At 44.1% G+C, this 20211-nt stretch overlaps 2 protein-coding genes across 6 annotated transcripts; both read left to right on the top strand.

The window, feature by feature from the left end:
* Nucleotides 1–211: 211 nt before the first annotated feature.
* LOC125717987 (polycomb protein suz12-A-like) lies at nt 212–9532 on the top strand. Its single transcript, XM_048991436.1, has 16 exons — nt 212–1001; nt 1860–1906; nt 2025–2089; nt 2590–2658; nt 2742–2791; nt 2903–2988; nt 3679–3907; nt 4069–4171; nt 4346–4451; nt 4578–4755; nt 5550–5638; nt 5915–6058; nt 6743–6900; nt 7996–8194; nt 8580–8659; nt 8861–9532. The coding sequence occupies exons 1-16, from the start codon at nt 830–832 to the stop codon at nt 9189–9191; spliced, it is 2106 nt and encodes a 701-aa protein (XP_048847393.1). The 5' UTR covers nt 212–829; the 3' UTR covers nt 9192–9532.
* A 1890-nt stretch (nt 9533–11422) lies between these two features.
* adap2 (ArfGAP with dual PH domains 2) lies at nt 11423–19879 on the top strand. Of its 5 annotated transcripts, none has more exons than XM_048991438.1 (12): nt 11423–11624; nt 11956–12561; nt 12977–13107; nt 13502–13593; nt 14852–14940; nt 15245–15357; nt 15431–15571; nt 15793–15876; nt 16279–16341; nt 16525–16602; nt 16906–17134; nt 18884–19879. In XM_048991438.1, exons 2-12 carry the CDS (start codon nt 12474–12476, stop codon nt 18910–18912), a joined length of 1137 nt encoding a protein of 378 aa, XP_048847395.1. In that variant the 5' UTR covers nt 11423–11624; nt 11956–12473; the 3' UTR covers nt 18913–19879. The 5 variants fall into 5 exon arrangements, with proteins under 5 accessions (XP_048847395.1, XP_048847397.1, XP_048847394.1 ...); XM_048991440.1 differs by lacking the exon at nt 11423–11624 and adding an exon at nt 11635–11669; XM_048991439.1 differs by lacking the exon at nt 11423–11624 and adding an exon at nt 11698–11752.
* The last annotated feature ends 332 nt before the right edge of the window (nt 19880–20211 follow it).

Below are 20211 nucleotides of genomic sequence, written 5' to 3'. Positions count from 1 at the left end.
TGCGTCTAGGCATCAGTACACTGCGATTTCCCGCAAAATAGTTTCAAAGGCGAAAGGAGCGCGAGCGGCAAATTTTGTTCTCAACTAAACTTGGCGTTTACGGCTCTAATTTGATTGACGCCGCATAAGGCCAATGGCGGTGCTCAACAGTTCAATCCAGTGCCTGCTATTCGATCACATTCTATAGATGGGCGGGTGTTGTCGTGCACATCATTTTCGATTGTAACTCGCTAGCGAGGAGAGTTAAACGGGAGTTTTGTCTGTATTCGGGGGAAACAGTGATTTCAATATATTTATTTTAATCTTGATAAATATCTAAGTATTATATTTCTTTTAAATGTCAAGAAAAAACTCTCAGAGATTTAATTATTTTGAGGAATCCCTAGAAACAGTACCTGAATTTCATCATTTAAAACCGCATGTAATGATTCTTTCATGGCTTTTCCCCAGGCACTAGCTACACAGCCATCAGTATAGCTACCTAGCTAGCTAGCTACGGGACTCGTGTAGCTAGTTAGTTTTTTTTTCTTCGAAACGGAGAGTAGTTGCGTTTCCTTTTCATACATTTTCTTCTTATATAAACCAGCGTGGAAGTCAGTCGTACCTAAAGCCCGTTTAGCTATAGCCAGTTGGCTCTGTTTTATATGTTCATCTAAAAGTCGGATGATCTTTTCCAGCTAGCTGTTTAGATAGCCGTCGAGTTGACTGGTTAATGTTTCGGGCACTAAGAAAAGCGGTTAGGTAGATATCCGTGTCCTTTGCCTTGGAAAAGGACGTGTGCGTTACATTTCATTTTGAGATACAGTTGCAGTCTATTGTGGTTCGTCGCATGGCTCCTCAGAAGCACGGTTCCGGTTCGGGTACCGGTGTGGGTTGTGGTGCTGGTGGGAAAGCCAACGGCGGCGTGTATTCGTCCTCCGCTGTTGTGATGTCCGCAGTAAAGAAGCCCAAGATGGAACTGATTCAAGCCGACCACGAGCTCTTCTTACAGGCCTTTGAAAGTGAGTTTGCCTTTATATATATATTTCCTTTTATTTGTGTAACGTGCCTTATATCATATGCATTCATAAACTTTTGGTAGCAGGTTGCTAAATGGATGAGGGAATAAGTAATGAATAGCTAAAACAATGTAACAGTATTGTTTCACAGGATGATTAACTTGATCCAAATTATATCAGGTTGTGTTTGTCAGTGTATTTTTAGCGTGGCGAACTAAAAGCCTTGGTATTGCGTCTAGAGAAATTGTTAAAATGTTTGAAGATTTGATCCACTTAGCTTCCTACCATTCAGAGTCGTGCTGTCAGTTTTAATGTTCGTGTGAAGCATGTAATTGATAAAAGAAAAACGAAGTGCGTTGCTCATTTTATGTGGAAAAAACCCCGCATTTTAGATTTTTGCACGATGAGCTGACTAAGGAAATCGGGTGAATTGTATCATTCACAGTTAACTTTATTATCAATGTTATTTGAATTCAGTCAGTGTTTCTAAGTTTAATCAACTTGAGTATTTAGAGTTGCTGTAATTCCTGAGGATCGAATGTCAGACGTCAGTCATCTAATGACGCAGGTCGCCGAATGTCTGAACTAAACTTGTTGCCTGATTATTTTTTTGGGAAACCCCGATTTCTGTTGACTTATAATATTAAGGACATTTAAATACATAGCAAAACGTATTTTAAAGTTATCTCAGTAATTTCTGCCTTTGATACTTTTTGCAGTGAATATTTTGTCCTTTGAAAAACGATTCACAAAACACAACGAACCTGACTATAGGCGTTACTGTTTAATCGCTTTAAATTTCATGCAGAAGGAGATCCTTCTTAATTGCAGTTTTGTAACCGTTAACTTTACTTTTCACAGAACCAACACAAATCTACAGATTTCTTCGAACCAGAAATCTTATTGCGGTAAGCAGTGACATTTAGAAAGATATATGTGGATTTCTCTGTGTTGTTTGCTCAGTTAATGTATTTTCAATGATTTTTGGTCATTTATGTTAACTGTTTCCATTACTTTTTCCACTAGCCTATATTTTTGCACAGAACTCTTACTTATATGTCCCACCGGAACTCTAGAACAAACGCCAAAAGGTAAAAAGAAACTGTTGATTATTGGAATTGAGTCGTTTTGCCAAATGAATGGGAATGGATATTTGATAACTAGTTGCATTTCAATTAATATAACTGAAAGTAGTGCATTGGTATTTTGCTAAAAAAAAAAAATGTGTGATTGAAGCTGAACTGGTCACAGCACCTTACCATTTACGCAGAACGGGAAAAATCAGACTTAATGGAAGGTAGTGGATTCTTTGTAGAAGGTGGTTGATCTGTCAGATTGTGTCTACAGATAAATTGTTCTTGTGCATTGCAAAGTGGCCGGAGTAGGTTCAATGTGTGGAGTTAGGTCAGCTTTACAAGACGCATCCTAAAAACTGCCTTTTCTGGGAACAAAGCCCACAGTCGTCATGTATCCATAACTTTCCTGGGGCGGCAGCCTTAAACTGGCCATACTGGTGTCCAGCTAAATAAATGCCCCCCCACCCACATACATACAGACTCCATGATTACTGAAGCTGTTTCTATGCATTCAGGAAGTCTTTCAAAGTGGATGACATGCTATTCAAGGTGGAGAAGATGAGAGGAGAGCAGGAGTCACACAGGTGTGGGTCAGGCGTCCTCTTCCTCTTGGGCTGTACCGTCTTGCTGGTGCTCTTTTAATACTTCTGTGTGAATTCCCCCGCAGCTTTGCATCTCACCTGCAACTGACCTTCACTGGATTCTTCCATAAAGTCGGTATGTTTCAGTGCTTTGTTAGGTGATGCGTGGAGGCCACAAATGCAGCTATGCACCAGGAGCCCTTTGCTTTGTGTTGTGCCTTAGCATCTTCCCCTTTGACTCCTGCAGAAAAGCCATCGCAGAACTCGGAAAACGAGCAAAACTCTGTCTCTCTGGAAGTGCTCCTGGTCAAAGTCTGTCACAAAAAGCGGAAGGTGAGTCTTATTGCCTGTTGGTATTAAAGGGCCGGTTCACCCCAAAACTGAAAAAAGAGACGTGTTGGAAGGGCTTTAGTGCTATCTATTCATTTAGGTTGCTCTGCTGGGGGTTGCTTAGTTTTGGAGATATCAGCCGTAGAAATCTCGAGCTTCTGTTGAATGTAATGGGAGTGAATGGCATTCTTTCATTGGTGGTTAAAGTGTCAAAAAAATACATTTGAGAAATACAATGGCAATGTCTCTTACCTGAAATCATGACTTGGTTACTGAATAATCCACAGACTGTAGTGAGCGCTCTAATGTTGGAACTATATTCTCCTACCAAACTCCATGGACCAGTTTTATTACCACGCAGAAGATAAGAGCACGAGCCCCCTGGCACTTCCTTCTGCACAGTGATATGATTGGTGTGTGGAGTTCTGTAGAAGAAAGCAGGAGGAGCTGCCTCTTTAAAACCAAAGTTGAATAAAGCTGCTCAGTTGTAACTTTCATGCGTGCCTCACATGTTGTTTATGCTGTAGACTTTGCTGATGATGGCGCTCTGTAACGTACAGTTTAAAGGATGTGTATCTATTGCAGGCATGTTATAGTGACCTTCCTTCTGTGGTTTCAATTCTATGGAATTGTCACATGTACAGGACTTGCTTACATGTTGCTTATCTGTGTGGAAATGATTTATGTTCCCAGGATGTAAGTTGCCCAGTCAAGCAAGTGCCTACAGGTAAAAAGCAGGTGCCTTTGAACCCTGACACCAGCCAAACAAAGTTGGGCAACTTCCCTTCGCTGGTGGTATCCAGCAACGAGTTCGAGCCCAGCAACAGCCACATGGTGAAGTCGTACTCCCTGCTGTTCCGGGTGTCTCGGCCTGGACGGGGAGAGCTGAATGGTCTAGCCAATGGCGAGATGGAGAATATTGGTAAGTTTTAAAGCCCCATTCCCACGCCTTTGTGATTTGCTGATGGAAAGTTGGGCTTCTTACATTTGTTTATGTACTTTTGTGCTTTTTTTTTTTTTTTTTTTGAAGGTATAGTTCTCTGTATTGTGGGAATGCGCCTCATTCTCCCCATTTATTTCCAGATGTCAACGAAGAGCTTCCATGCAGGAAAAAGAGGAGCTCCTCCCACAGAGTAGATGAGGAAACCACTTATGTTGCTCAGATGACTGTCTTTGACAAGAACAGGTGACAGTCGTGCCTTTGTTCAGCAATCTTCTATCACTGTAAAGGATGAATGTTAGATTGTGATCGACATTGAATGTTTTGTAGAGCTGTGTAGATCGATTTTGTGAGATGTCCATTACCCTTTTAATGGTAATGTCCATTTACAAGCTGAGTTCCTGGTACTCTTGTTCGTAGACGTCTGCAGCTGTTGGATGGAGAGTATGAGGTGTCCATGCAGGAGATGGAGGACTGTCCCGTTAGCAAGAAGAGGGCAACGTGGGAGACCATCCAGGATGGGAAGGTACGTGTGCCAGCATCTTAAACCCTCACTGGGTGTTTGTGTTGAGGACTCACACATTGCCTGTGATTCTCATTGATGTCAGATAATCTGAGACACAAATCTGTGTGTCTATCTGTGTGTATGCAGTGGCTTCCTCCGTTTGAGACCTTTTCTCAGGGACCTACGCTGCAGTTCACCTTGCGCTGGACGGACGACATCAGCGACCGCTCCACTGCACCCGTGGCCAAGCCACTGGCCACACGCAACTCAGACTCGGTGCTTCCGGAGAGCCGGCCCGGCCCGCTCAGACCTGCTCAGGCAGTAGGTGAGGGGAGGAGCGGGCAGCTCCTGAACACGCCTTCTGCTGGGGAAAGAGGCAGTCGCACATATCGCTTTGGCCCAGCGGCGACCTCGTCACAGGTCAGCTGTGGGTTGCCGGGCCCATGTGCACGCGCGTCAGATCCGCCTGCGCTCTTGGCTCGTGTGGGTGAGCATCAGCGTGAGCAGCTGGCCTGTGAGCTCTGATGTAATGACCTTTACTGGCCACATAGCAGCTTGCGTGAGCAACAGCCGCCCCACACTGCTCTTCAGAGTATAGTGGCTTCAAGCGAGAGAGAACATGGCCTGCTGGATAGAGTGCAGGAAACAAAATGCACCCCTCAATCACAGGATTTAGATTGCTGTAGTTTTTTTGGATTATTTTTTTTGTTTTGAGAGTCTGTTGTTGGATTTCCTAATATAATTGCAAAGATGTGGCGCTTAAATTAATGCCATGTCCTATACTGTGCATACAACAGTGTTCCATTAAATAAGACGTCCTCCAGTCAGATCGGCTTCCAGTTTTACTATACATTTACACAGCTGTCTGCTTCCTCACTCACTCGAGTACTTAGCGGGGCTCCTCCTGAGGTCTGATCCTGATCTGAGCATCTGGAACCTCTCTTTGACTTGAGCCATAGTCACTTGTCCCTAAGGTCCGCCGATGGTACGATACGGCCGCGAGCGGCGTCTGCAGCCTGTTCTCAAGCGGCCTCGCCGGTAATCGGCATGGGGGACGTCTGAAATGGAGCGAGGATGCTGTGGTTTGCTGATGTCCTTTTTCGCTCTGCTTTCTTACAGCTGTTAAAGATTCTGTTGGCACAGATGTCCAGACAAAAAAAGAGCAGATTATACTTGAACCTCGACAGAAGCTTCGCATATTTTATCAGGTGAGGAGCCCAGCTGTGGCATTTGGTGACTGCCATGCTTGTGTTTTAATCCCATGTAACCGGCAGACTTTACATCATTAAGCTTTCCACCGGTATGACCAGCTGACAGTTCTTTTTATTTCGTAATATCATGCTGTAATGTTATTTTTCAGTCGTGACTTTCCACTCTGTGGTTTTCTGCGTGATGATGACATCTTGTGTTGGTGGTACAATAGACTCCTACGTAGGTCTTTCTCACTTGTGCCTTTTGCCTTTTTTTTAAATGTCCCTCTTCAGTTCCTGTACAACAACAACACCAGGCAGCAAACAGAGGCCCGGGACGACCTGCACTGCCCTTGGTGCACGCTGAACTGCCGCAAGCTCTACAGCCTCCTCAAGCACCTCAAATTGTCTCACAGCCGCTTCATCTTCAACTATGTGGTGAGTGAGCCTCTTTGGGGCTTCAGCCTGGGGGGACTGGGTGAGGGATGTGCCTGGCTTATGGGGAGGGGGGACGTCCATCTGGGCTGTGTGTGGAAGGGTGATCTAATGCAATAGGAACCAGATTTTACTGACATGAGGGGCTATGAGAGTTCAGATGCCAGGAGGTGTGGTTATGATCTGTGGTGATCTTGTCCTCTTTGTCTACAAGTGTCATGAAATCTTCATCCATTAGCAGTGACATTTATTTTGCTTGCTGGGCACATCTCTGGGCTGTCCATTTAAATGTTTTTTTTTTTTTTGGTTTATAGAGAGCCGGGCACGAATTACTCCCAGGCAGGACAGCCCATAAGGGGAGAGGAAGGGAAAAACTTATCAGGGGTTCCAACACTAGTGACTAGGGGAATGGAACAGTGGACCTGCCGGCACCCCCCTGTTTTGACAGCCAGTGGTTTGGCTCGCACTTAGTTTCAGTATCAGAATCAGTATGGGCAATGCTAACCTTGGTATCGGATTGAATCAAATCGAAAAGAAAATCAGTGGTATTGCCCATCCCTACGGTCTACCCCAAGTCTGTGGTTGACCACTTTAAACTTGGCTCCTTGAGGGCAGAGTTTGGAAGGTCGCTGTCCGATCCCAATTCGAGTGTCGCTCATGGCCATGTCCCCCCCCCCCCCTCCCCAGCCTCACCCCAAAGGAGCCCGGATAGACGTGTCCATAAACGAGTGCTACGACGGCTCCTACGTGGGTAACCCTCAGGACATCCACAGCCAGCCTGGCTTCGCCTTCAGCCGCAATGGACCCGTCAAGCGGACGCCAGTGACGCACGTGCTGGTGTGCAGGTGGGCCTCCATGCTACCCCCTAGTGGTGACCGTGGAGTTCAACATTAGAGTTGTGCGCTAGGGAGCTGGCAGCTATGTCCTTAAAGGTGCAGTCCACCCCAAAACTGAAAGCTGGAGATATCCTCTGTGCAGAGGTAAGATTGGTGTCTGGAGTTTGGTAGAAGAAAATAGTTCCTACATTCAGCTGGTCACTACAAAGTCTGTGGATTATCTTCAATAACTGGGTCATGATTGCTGTTGAATTTTTCAGAAGTATTATTTGGAGCTTTTAACCACCACTGAAAGAATGTCGTTCGGTCCCATTACATTTGAGACGCCCAACATTTCTAAGGTCGATATCTCCAAAACTAGGCAACTCCAGGCAAAATAACCTAGAGGCTAACAGGAAGACTATTCTATACTCTAACTACACACTGTTTAAAGAAGCACTTCCTCAAATCCAGTTAAAAACGTTCTCTTGCAAATTTCCACCTCTGGCCACGAGGTCTTGTATTTGAACTAATATTACAGTAACTATTTGGTTGAACAGCATCCAGACCTGTTAGAATCTTATACACCTGGATCATGTCTCCCCTCAGTCTCCTTTGCTCGAGGCTAAACAGATTCAGCTCAGCTAACCTCTCCTCATAAGATGTTCCTCTTTGACCAGGTATCATTCTTGTAGCCCTACGTTGAACCTTTTCCAAGGCAGCAATGTCCTTCTTAAGGTATGGTGACCAAACCTGCACACAATAATCTAGGTGGGGTCTTACCAAGGAATTGTATAATAGTAGCATCACCTCCCTTGACTTAAACTCCACACAGCTAGAGATGTAACCCAACATCCTAATGGCCTTTTTAATTGCTTCCCTACACTGGCGAGAGTGGTACATGGAAGCAACAACATATACACCGAGGTCTTTCTCATAATAGCTACCTTTATTTCACATCTCTTCAGTTTTGGGGTGAACTGCCCCTTTAAGCAGAGATTTGGCTTGAGTTGACTTCATTTCTGCATGAATGGCTGGTGAAAAATGTCTTGTCTAGGTTAATGCCCCAGCATGGTGAGTGCAAACTCTGGGAGTCTAATCTGTGTGGTCCCGTCTCCCCCCAAGGCCAAAGCGCACTAAGCCCAGCCTGTCTGAGTTCCTGGAGTCGGAGGACGGAGAGCTGGAACAGCAGCGCACCTACATCAGTGGCCACAACCGGCTGTACTTCCACAGCGACAGCTGCATGCCATTGCGGCCCCAGGAGATGGAGGTGGACAGCGAGGACGAGCGTGACCCCGAGTGGCTGCGCGAAAAGACCATCACGGTGAGCCCCAAATGCCCCTTGCTGGTGCTGCAGCGGCCATACACAGGCCAGGCCTGCCCTCTGCTGGTGCTACAGCGGCCATACACAGGCCAGGCCTGCCCTCTGCTGGTGCTACAGCGGCCATACACAGGCCAGGCCTGCCCTCTGCTGGTGCTACAGCGGCCATACACAGGCCAGGCCTGCCCTCTGCTGGTGCTACAGCGGCCATACACAGGCCAGGCCTGCCCCTGATTGCGCCATTTTGCAGTGATGATGGTAATGATCTCAGCTCACATCATCTGTCAGCTGTGTCATTCTGGTGTTAGCTCTACTGCTGCCTCAAAGGCGTCTCACGGGATAATCGGGACGCTTCTCTCAAGTAAGGTTGTTGTATCCTCTCCCACAGCAAATAGATGAGTTTACAGACGTCAACGAGGGTGAGAAGGAGGTGATGAAGCTTTGGAATTTACACGTGATGAAGCATGGGTAGGTCACTAATTTGCTACATATTTTTAGAAAAGAGTTTGATATTCCAAAATAGTGTCCTTATGAGGGTTTAATGACACTAGCTCTGTGTTTTATAATTGGCTGCCGTGATGCTTTCTTGCTGGTTTTAGCGGGTTGCCTGTACAGAACGTGTCACATGACCCTGCGACTGACCGTGGTGTGTTTGGCGTGTCCCTGCAGTTTCATAGCTGACAATCAAATGAACCAGGCCTGCCTGCTCTTCGTGGAGAAGTGCGGCTCCTACATCGTGGAAAAGAACCTCTGTCGCAACTTCCTGCTGCACCTGGTCAGCATGCACGACTTCAACCTGATCAGCGTGGTGACCATAGACAAGGCCATGGTGCAGCTGCAGGAGATGCAGCAACAGTGTGGCTTGGGGGCCAGGGATCCTGAGGACGGGGAGGAACCGCCGGACTCCAAGGAGGAGGAGGCCACCACACTGCCCGCGGAAAACGGCGGCCGCTCGCCTGGCGCGGACGACCCCAAACACGCCAAGCGGCAGAAACTCTAAGAGGCGCTACCCAGCTGTTATGACCAACGGTGGGACAGGTGGAGGGATTGGCCAGGAGTCAGTGGAAGTCTTAAAGATGGAGAGGTGCAGCCTACATTCCGAGCAGGCACTCAGATGGACGCATGCGGGACGAGTCTGAATGAACAGGAGTCTGGTGGTATCGGTGCCCATTCACTAACCAACACGCCAACATATCTATCTTTTTTTTGGTCCTGCCTCTCAACTGTTGCTATGGCAACAGAGTCATCATTATTGCACCTTGAAAATTGGGGGGTTTCCAGCGCAAAGTCTGACATGTTAACCATGACAGTCCATCATATTTTAGCACTTGTCCTGTTTTATTTTTTTTTATATATATATATATATATATATATATATATATATATATATATATATATAAACCACACACACACGCCTTTTTTTTGGGGAAGACAATATATTTTGATTTGAAACAAATTCAGACATTTCACCCTTCATGGGTAGTTTGATGCATTCTGGAAACATAACTTCCCCCCCCCCCCCCCCTTCACTTTGGTGCCGTTCTGAAACAGCCCTTTATGGAGGCCACCGACAGGCCAACCCACGTTCCAACTTCTCATCAATGTCGGATCAGTAAAGCCCAGCCAAGCACAGCAGTGCCTCAGGAACCGCTCCTTTCTGCCCCCTGGAGGACAGGCTGTGTGATGCAGAACTGGGCATGTTACTGAGCTATATGCAAGGATGGTGGTCTATCCACTGTGATTTACAGGGTATATATATATACTGCATACACTAAACAGGAAACAGAACCTCGGTCAGTGTTCCGCTGCATGCAGGAACATGTATTGCTCATGCAAATGTTTACAGTTTTCTTTTGTTTTTCTCCCTTGGCGATGTGTGTTTTTTGTGTACTTACTACTATTGCTAAGTTAAGGGTATGACTTGGCCTGTAAAGTGTCAAGCACTGAGTCCCACTGACCCCCCCTGTGTCTCTTCGGTCTGTCACATCCACACCATTCAGCGAAGATCTGACCTGCTGTCCTTTCTGTCCCGCGTTTAAAGAGGAAGAGTGTGAAGCCGCTCCCTGTTTCGGAAGTCCTCCCGGTTAATCCGCCGGACCCTTTATTTGAACTTGTATAGTATATATGGTATGTGTATTGTGGAATTGTGGAATTCCTGCTCACCACAGAAATTTTCAGGAGGAAGACGTTTTTTTTTTATGGCTGCATCTGCCAGAATCATGCATTTATGAAGTATGTTTTAAAAAAGGCATATTTGTTTTCAGACCAAAGGGGGATATTTCCCATTTTAATCTGATTTTTTTTTTTTGGTTCTTTTTGATTTGCATCGCAAATGGATAAAATTACAGAAGTTGCTTTTTTTTTTTTTTTTTTTTTGGTCCACAACTCGCTTTAATTTGCTGTAGCTGTGCACATATATAAGACTGTGGTAGATCGGTTTGGGGAAAAGTAGTGCATATGAAATTTTCTGAACTTGCTCCTGATTTTTTTTATTTTTTTTGTTAAGCAAGCTGACTCTGCTTCTTCCTGCTTCGGAAAAGACTATTTGCACACAGTGTGACGACTCACAGAAAGAAGAGGGCAGATGTCCGGAATTCATGAACCAACGTTGTACAACCAGCTTGTTAAAACTTGTGAATTTTGTGATAAGAGTCATAGAAAATGTTTTTCTATTTAAAATAAAATATTTTTTTTCGTTTTTTACAGACATCAGCTATTGGAGTTTTTTTTCCTTCTATGAGACCAATAATAATGAATAATATGGAATAGCCTTCCTGATAATGTAGTGCAAGCTGAATCCTTGGGTTCCTTTAAATCAGAGCTAGATAAGATTTTAACGACTCTGAGCTATTAGTTTAGTTCTCCCCAAGCGAGCTTGATGGGCCGAATGGCCTCCTCTCGTTTGTATAGTTCTTATGTTCGTATGTTCTAATGCTTAACCAGGGACTCAAGTTGGTTCTAGCTTTGATACTTAAATCTCCGCTTAGTATTTTGTCAAAATTCAATAAACTGGAGGTGAGAAGACTGCTGGATGATGTGTAACTGTCATTAATCAGGTAAGAGTGGCCTCTAGCGGCCAAGTTCAGGTAAGCAGCAGTCGGGTTTTTTGAAATGCATTTGAATGAGTGACATTTTCTCGGGATGCGTCTGAAAGGAGCTTCGGTGGTACGATTCAAGCCGTGCGCGGGGCCGCCTCGGTTTGGGCGACCGTCTGTTGGCCACGGTCACTACACTAAAATACGGCAATTATTACTACATTTCATCAAAATGAATGTCCCTTCGTGTGCTCCCTGCAGCCCATGTTTGTCTGCCCTGACCTAAACATTTTTTAAGTTGTGCTTATTTTGCAGTTAGGGCGTATAGTTGTGAATGACGTAATATGGCAGACTGCGCAACTATGCATTGCTTTGCAGTATGCTAAATGACTGTAGAAGTACGTATGATATATCTAGTGTGTAAAAGTTGGGGGAGGAGAGAGGTGCGGTTAGACTTGTTGCTTTATTTTAAGCAAGGACATCAACTGTTAAATTTGGTTACGGCGATGGTTCAGTTGTATGTGTTGTAGGTGTTTCGCCCTTTAGAAGCCTCAGAAAAATTCAGTCTAAAATAGAATAATATGCAAGAGTTTGCGGGATGCGTTTCGTTTAATTGCTCTCGAGCATTTGCGCAAACGTCTTGCGATAGTTACTGCAGTTGTGCATGTTACATGTCGTGTTCTCACAAAAAGAATGGGAAACAATAATTGCACCTCTGCTCCCGTGCAGGTGGCACCAGGTCTCAGTCATCAGCAACGGTGAATTCAGGTTAGTACGACTAACCTGTAATCTTGGGGAATAATCGATTTTAAATGTCTACACGGACCAGCCGGGATACCTGTCCTCCGAATTAAAACAATAAATAAAGGGTTTTACTTATTTGAAAAGGAGAAGATTGTCAGTCTGTGCTGTTTTATGTCGTTATGAATTTTCTGACAGTGAGCGCGGTGACCGAAGTCAGCGGGTTCAGTGGCCGGAGCAGTTTACTGCAATCTAAGTTAACTCCTCGCTTCCCTCTCTTGCAAAATCGCTTAATGAACTGAAACGAAGGTTAATTTTAACACCCCTTCGCCTGGAACTCCCAGCACTGCAGCCATCGCACGCCCAGTTTGTCAGGGTCACTGGGAGAAGTACGAACCCAGCGACAGGAACTGATCTGACTGTTGGCATGTAGTTAAAACAGGTGCTGATCGGATCTTTTTCAAAGCTTCGGAACTTGTAATTAAAGTTTGTTAACAACACGAAGTATGTCAATTCAAGACCGAAACAAGAAAATTCTTATGGATTTGGTCCAACAGCCTGGTAACAGCACATGTGCCGATTGCGGAGCCCCAAGTGAGTACAATGCTTAAGACGATATGGGGGCGCAGGGAAACTGACTACCCAAAGAATCGCAATGTATTTGTAATAAATTGTGTGGTTGTTTTTATTTAATAGACGATCAGAAACAAGTGTACTTACACCGCCTGTGTTACCGTTATCATTGATGCGCTTTTAAATACTCATGTTCGGAAGGTGTGTTCAGGTAATACAGGACACTTTTGATAAAAAACTGGGTTGGTGATATGTACCTGCTTATGTATCTGAAACACAGTCTACAACATTTTCCATAAATGTTGTTTAATGTTAAAAAAAAAAAGCCACAGTTACAAAGTTTGGACTGTTCAAGGGACATTTTGTACATTCTGCTTAGTCTGTGAAGCAGATTTTCCATTCCTGGTGCTCAATATTATTTTCCTGTTCACAAAAGATCCAGACTGGGCATCCTGTAGCCTGGGCGTCTTTGTGTGTCTGGACTGTTCTGGCTTCCACCGAAGCCTGACCAGCATGAACCGCGTCAAGTCCATACGACTGGATTTCTGGGATGATGAGATGGTGAAGGTACTTTCTGCTGCACTGAGGTCACGTACGTCATGCTTTGCGGGTGTCGCTATCTGAACACGGTTTCCACCTGCTTCATGTGGTTTGTGGGATCCTGAGCACATGTTTAAAACTGTTTTGTCGACAAGCAGTTTTTTATTTCGTCCCGCTTTCCAGTTTAACGCTATTTCTCTCTCCGCTTTTGTTTTATTTTTAACATCCTCTGTTTGGGTGGAAGTTTGTTTTACCCCAGAATTTGCTTGCTGCACGCTCTTCAATATGCACTGATGCACAAGGTGCAAAATTAGGCAAATGCCCTGCGGCGAAGAGCCCCAGATGAGACACATTTTGGTAGGATGTGCATATCCAATGAAGGCATTAAACGCCACTGGTGTTGATTTCTGTGTGTTTGTAGTTCATGAAGACCAATGGGAACGAGGCGGCCAAGATATTGTATGAGAGAGATGTCCCACCCTTTTACTACCGTCCTCAGCAGAAAGACAGTGTGTAAGTTAATGTACTGGATGTACATTTCTTTGCCTAATGAAGATACCTGTGTGTTTTGTGTGTTAATTACTTTCTGAAGTATCATGTTTTCAGTGACATTATAGTACCTGAGATCAAACTGAAAATGTACTTACGGTTTTATCCACTTTTTGCAGATACATGTTTACTGAAAGAGTTTAGGTTTGGTGTGTTGTCCAAAGGCTTGTCAGCGACCCTTTTCTGGAGAGTTAAACTTATGCAGCAGAGGTGGAAAGTTCAGGTGACTCTGTGACTATGATTCTTGATGTTCGGAGGAAACTTCAGTGTCAGGGAAGAAAGTGCATCAGACACCGGATAACAAGGCTAACTAGGAATCTTTTAAAGAAGAAGATACTGTGGATTAACCTAGTAAAAAATAAGTGTCGAGGGTGATTAAGTCTGTGGGGCTGTGATCGGAAGGTCGCTGGTTTGAGCCTGGGCTCAGCACGGTAGTCACGTCTGTGGGCCTTGGAGCTTAGCCCTTCGCTGCTCTTCGCTGCCAAGCTTACTCCCACCTACTATGTGTGTGTGTGATGGAGAGCAAGATGGGGTAGGCGAAAAGGGAATTTCCCCATGAAGGTTGATGAAGTGTTGTTGTCATCATTATTATTTTATTATTATTATCATTATTTATTATATTGCCCAGTCTGACTTAGTGGCCTTCCCAGTCACTGGATCTGTGTCCGATAGCATGGACGTGCAGCTGAGAAATCTGAAGAAACCTCGTGATGCAATCATGACATCATGGACCAGAATCTCAAGGGAATGTTTCCAACGTCTTGTGGAATGCATGCCACGAATAATTGAGGCTGCTTTGATAGCAAAGGGAGGCCCTACCCAGGATTAGTGTAGTGTAGCTTATAAAGAGCCCAGCGATTGTATATATTGGCAGATTTGTTTGGAGAAGCTGAAAAACGATTATCCAGCATTTTTTGCAAATTCAGAGGAAGCAAACATGACTGTTATTTTAAATTTAACTTTTGTGTAGCTCGACGGAAATTGTCATTGAGGAGCAAGCAAAGGATACATAGCAGGTATCTTCTGTGCATTATTGGTGTCCGCTGACGTGCTCTCGTTCAGGGTGGTGTTTCCACAGGCAAGCAAACATGAACCCGGCGTTTTGAAGCAGTGAATGTAATGTCGGATGTGCCACTAAGGGTGGGGGCGATTCTCGTCTCAGCTTAGAGCAAGTGAAGATGGAAATGAAAAGACTAAGTCGCCGTCTTTCAATTCATTGCAGCGTTTTGAGGGATCAGTGGATAAAAGCCAAGTACGAGAGGCAGGAATTCACCGGGGATAACCGGCACCTCCAGGAAATTTACTCCTCGGGTAAGCTGGGGGGCTCCCTTAGCCTCGGGTGCTGTGCTTTTTCTCTCCTCTGAAACACTTTGGCGAATCTTCAGTTCAACACCATATCAAAGGCACATGGAGGAATATGGGCTCTCATAGTGTTTTTATCTTACCTTCTAATTGTCAGAATTTTATAAGCAGAATTCATCTGCTCATAGCTCTTAAAAGCTGGAGTTTCTAATACCTGGTTTGTATCTCCATTTTCTCTTCTTTTGCCTGAACGACCAGGTTCTTCATATATCATTAAAACAGACTCATCTTCCACTGATCTATGTTCCTGTAGGGTTCTATGAAGGCAGACTGTGGAAGAAAGCCAAGGACAACGGACAGTTCTTGAAAAGAAAGTTCACTCTTTCTGACTCTGACTTTACCCTGAAGTACTACACCAAAGATGATGTGAGTATCCCTGCAGCCCGAGGCATGAACGTGGAGATGTAGGACTGCATTTCCAGCTGTCTCTCTCCATTAGCTACCCAGGGCAATAATTTCAATTAAAAGCCTGAATGCTACCTTCCAACCTGAGAAGATCGGACACCCGAACGGACTCCAGATCATGTACCTGGACGAGCAGCGATCCCAAAACCTGTTTGTGTACCATGACCGCGGCCAGGTGAGCAGAAATGCACAGAGAGTCCTCTAATTACACATTAGTAGTAGAAGTATTTCCCGTGTTTGGTGTCCCGATGCAAGATAACTAGGTAACTTAAGTTGTTGTGGGATGGGTATGTCTGCGCTGTCCTGTGAACATGGATGGTTCTGTTTTCAGTCATCTTCCGAAGTATGACCCTTGAGATGGAAAGCGTGCCAGATAAATGCGTCTTTCTTTTACAGGAGATCGTAAATTGGTTCAATGCCATTCGAGCTGCCCGATTTGCCTACTTGAAGACAGCCTTCCCCATGGCCGACAACAGTGAGGTGAGACACGATTCCTGGTCTACAAGCGCGAGCTCAAGAGCCAGGGGCCAGAGCCTATCAGCTAAAATCGTAGATTCACTAAGAGTGCTTTATATATGACATCTGCAACGCAAAAATAGCTGTGCGCTAATGTGAAAATTCTTGTGGTGTCAATGGGTTTTTTTTAAATGAATTCTCTATATAGACTTCCTGTCCTAGCATGGATCTCGGAGTGCGAGCATGACGTTATTTTTTCACTTTTCAATGCTGCCTTAATCGAGCAGAAATACGCTTCAGTATAATGAGCAGTTCACGGAATTTTGAGATTCCTGAACGGTTCTGTCTCGATCTGTTCTGCGTTTGCTGTTGATCCGTTCATTTTTTTTCCTTATTGATTTCTTCCGTTTCTTTCTAATTCCTCAGCTAAGCCCCAGGATAACTAGGAATTACTTGAAAGAGGGATACATGGAAAAGACAGGTCCCATGGTAAGCGGTCCTCAGCACATGTCATCTTAATGGCGTCCTTGTATGACCTCGTGCTGGAAACCATGGCATCTGCTGTCGGCTTCACAGCTTCTGATATAATTAGTGGTTTACTTAGCGGAGAGCTCTGGTGACAGCGTGTGTTTGAGTGCAGACCTCAGATGTGTTACCTGCTTTGTCGGACAGCAACGAGAAACCTTCAGGAAACGGTGGTTCATCCTGGATGGACAGGAAAGAAAGCTGCTCTACTTTAAAACAAAGCTGGTGAGATCAAAGACGTTTGATTAAAGATTTTGCTTAGATGTAGATAAACGCTTTAGATGTGAATTTGCACCTAAATCAGGTTTTGTTTCCATGTTTTAAATCCTGTAGAGCACAGTCTGGTCCTTGTCGACCCCCAGCCGTTCCACCGGGTTGGCAAACAATGTTTTAAAGTACTTTGGGTTTCTGAAAAGATCCAAAAACTTGCTGCTTGTTGCAATTGTAGTCCTTGCAAACTGAAAGTTCGACTGAAAGTTCAAAACTGGTCTTGACATTGTTCCGGGGGTATGTTTCTCTGTCTTGAAGGATGCAGTGGAGCTGGGGGCTGTGTTCATAGGCCCCGAGAACCTCGGTTACTCAGCAGCAAAAATTGCACCCAGGAGAACCCGGGGTAACCGGTGGAAGTTTGGGGTGACCATGGAAACACCGGACCGGCAGTTCGTGTTCATGTGTGAGCACGAGCGGGAGCAGGGCAAGTGGCTGGAGGCGCTGCAGGTCATCATCTCCAAGCCCATGCTGCCGCAGGATTACGCGAGTAAGAACCCCTCTCTGGCCGGTGTGTGGCTCTGTGCCTGTGATCACATGGTTGCTGGTTCAAATCTAATGGTCTATAACAATGCATTATGTAATAATGCCGCATTATGTAATAACTCTACAATATGTTAGAAATTTATAGACTACATTACATATAGGGTAGTATATGCAGAAACACTACCCTATATTATTATTATTATTATTATCATCAGAATCATTCCGTTTGTTACATTGTCAAGTTATTACATAATGCATTGTTACACGGTCACCACAGTTATTTCACTGTTAGCCCTTTGTTTGTTTGTTAGACCCTTAAGCTCAAATGTTCCAGGGACTTAACCTTGTTTTCTGTACATCACTTTGGATAAAAATGTCGGCTAAATGAGTGTAAGGTTGCTTTTCTACTGCACAAGGTACTGTACTTTTGGTACTAAAAATTTGATACTTTCCCTTTTCCACTGATTTCTGGCCGAGTACCAGTACCAAAAGTACCAAAGCAGAAGGGAATACTCTTTCAGTACTCTGGGGTGGGACTGCAAATGTATTTATTGTTTATTAGTCATGCAAATATCCTTCCTTGCAATCACAAAATACATCTACTATCCTGAAAAAGCGTAGTTACGAACTCAAAGAAAGCAGATAAGTAAAAAAACAGTAGTAATAATGGATGTGTGGACAAATTAAGACCCAAGCTTTAATGAGAGGTAGATGACATGACAAGAATTAAAAAAGTATTTGATATAATATACTATGGCTGCGTGATATTCGGAAAAAGTTCAAATATCTCAATGTGATTTTGTTTGATATTTGCAACAAATATTGGGATATTCATAACACAAAAAAGGATTTCAAAATAAATGCATTTCCCACAAAGACATCTAGGAATCATTTAAACAGCGAGGATGAAAATGATTATGATTGACTCATGCAGAGCTCATTCGAAAGCAGTGCAGTAAACTTTAAACTGATTTTTTAAACATATGCTAGAATGCTTGTGAATCGGACTGGACAGAATGAAAAAGCCGAATCTCAACCCAGCTGACTGTCGCGCTCCTTATGATGTAAGAATTGTATGTGCGTAACACGTGATGTTTGCTTTTAATATCCAACATTGCCCAGCCCTATAATATACTATAGCCATTTATAGAATTCAGTACAAGTATCCCATCTCACGCTGTGATGTCATTCCCTGCTGGTACCATTTTTTATGCCAGTGGAAAACCAACACCTTGATGTACCAAAAGTACAGTACATGGTGCAGTGGAAAAGCACCTTAAATGTGCAAGCAGTGGCCTACCTTTGAAAAAAACACTTTCTACCAAATGTGACCAGAGACAGTACTCCATAAGCTCTCTCTCTCTCTCTCACACACACACACACACACACATTGGTGTACCTATCTAAATGGGGACCATCCATTCATTTCTGTGGGAAAAACCCTAATCCCAGTCACGATGCCCTTAACCCTTATCCAGCCCTAACCTTAACCATAAGTAACCAAACAAAATACAAGAATGACATTTTTACATTTTTGATTGCATTCACAGATTTTCATAAAATTGAGGTTATCCAAATGGGGACCTGAAAAATGTCCCCAAAAGTAAGGATACTATACTTTGGGACATTTTGGTCCCCAAATGTGATCTATGTGACCCCCCCCCCCCACACACACACACACACACACACACACGCACATATGACTCCTAAAGAATACATCTGGTAGCACTGATGCTGAGCTCTGTTCTTGCAGCTGAAGCCAACCTGCGACAGAAGAAATGACTGACGCCACCTTGCAAGAGCGTTGATTTGCCGGAGAATGACGTTTCCGGTCTGTCACAGCACTGTCCAGCAGGGGGAGAATAACGACCGGCAGCTTTCGGTCCAAACACTCTGGCTTCTGCCACCGGCCATCCTGACTTGGATTCTGCCTATTGGACAGATGTACTTGCCTTCAGTCATCCTGAAACGGGATGCTCAAGAGATGTTATGGTGGCTTGGTGTCCCGGAAAATCAGACTGGTTACTGATTGCCATTTGTATTGAAATGTATCATTTAATAGCATGCTGCATTTGACTGCCTTTATGACTTTATGTATATGTTGTAACCCTTATTGTTGTCAAATAAATTTTATTTGTTAGTTATATATAATTGTGTATAATTATGCAAAGTTAAATGCAAGTTTGATACACTGATAAATATTTTTCTACTTAAGTTAATGCTTTCCAAATATGCTATGTTTTGACAATTAATTATGAAGACCTAGATCAGGGGTGGCCAATCTTATCTGCAAAGGGCCAGTGTGTATGCGGGTTTTCAATGCAACTTCCTAATTATGTCACTAATTAGAGGACTGATTAGCTGAAGAGTCCTCACACCAGGGTTTGAACAGCTGACCTACAGGTTATTCCTGCATACACACTGGCCCTTTGTGGATAAGATTGGACACCCCTGACCTAGTTAGACCAGAAGGGGGTAGAGATACTGTTAAGGTAGTCAGAACAGAGAAGTGAGGAGTCTTATCAGATGGCGGATGGATACTGTTTTTTGACCACATCAAAGCTCATCTGGCAGAGAACTATGAATTGTGACTGAACTGTATCTAATCCATGTTTAGACCCTATACTCTTTTGTTTCTTTGCAATTTTACGTTCTCACATTTGTATATAAAAATCAATTGAATGATCGTTTTTGGGATTTTGTTGTGACACATTAAAGATGCCCCAACTGTGTGAAAACGTAACTGTCACACAGGCTTCTCACTTGTGTCCTTCCCATTGACTGTAGGTGTCTGGTGCTGGATAAACAGGTTTGGAAAGTGGATGCATGCATGGTTGCAAACTTTGCTCAGCTTGCTGGAGTGAGATTTTCAATTCTAAACAAGTCTGCACACACATGCACACGAATTTACATGTATGTAGCAGTTTTATTACCTTGTAAATAGTCCGTTGGATTTGCAAACTACCCCAGCGGTTTCGATTTAGCTCATTTTAGTTTTATAATGAAATACTTTAGATTTGCAGTAAGATTTCTTGCGTGAGCGTGACAGTCTGAATGCCTGAGTGTTACGCCAGGTGCGTG

The sequence above is a fragment of the Brienomyrus brachyistius genome, chromosome 22 (genome assembly GCF_023856365.1).
Source record: "Brienomyrus brachyistius isolate T26 chromosome 22, BBRACH_0.4, whole genome shotgun sequence".
Taxonomy (NCBI): Eukaryota; Metazoa; Chordata; class Actinopteri; order Osteoglossiformes; family Mormyridae; genus Brienomyrus; species Brienomyrus brachyistius.
The sequence above is the reverse complement of the archived record's forward strand: the minus strand, read 5'-3'. Positions and strand labels throughout refer to the sequence as shown.

Excerpts from the sequence above, each read along its gene's own strand:
- adap2 (XM_048991438.1), top strand. The coding sequence starts at position 12,474 with ATGTCAATTCAAGACCGAAACAAGAAAATTCTTATGGATTTGGTCCAA. Across the intron at positions 13,594-14,851 it reads CCTCAGCAGAAAGACAGTGT|CGTTTTGAGGGATCAGTGGA; the intron begins GTAAGTTAATGT and ends AATTCATTGCAG. Across the intron at positions 15,877-16,278 it reads CCATGGCCGACAACAGTGAG|CTAAGCCCCAGGATAACTAG; the intron begins GTGAGACACGAT and ends CTAATTCCTCAG.
- LOC125717987 (XM_048991436.1), top strand. The coding sequence starts at position 830 with ATGGCTCCTCAGAAGCACGGTTCCGGTTCGGGTACCGGTGTGGGTTGT. Across the intron at positions 1,002-1,859 it reads CTTCTTACAGGCCTTTGAAA|AACCAACACAAATCTACAGA; the intron begins GTGAGTTTGCCT and ends TACTTTTCACAG. Across the intron at positions 4,172-4,345 it reads ACTGTCTTTGACAAGAACAG|ACGTCTGCAGCTGTTGGATG; the intron begins GTGACAGTCGTG and ends TCTTGTTCGTAG.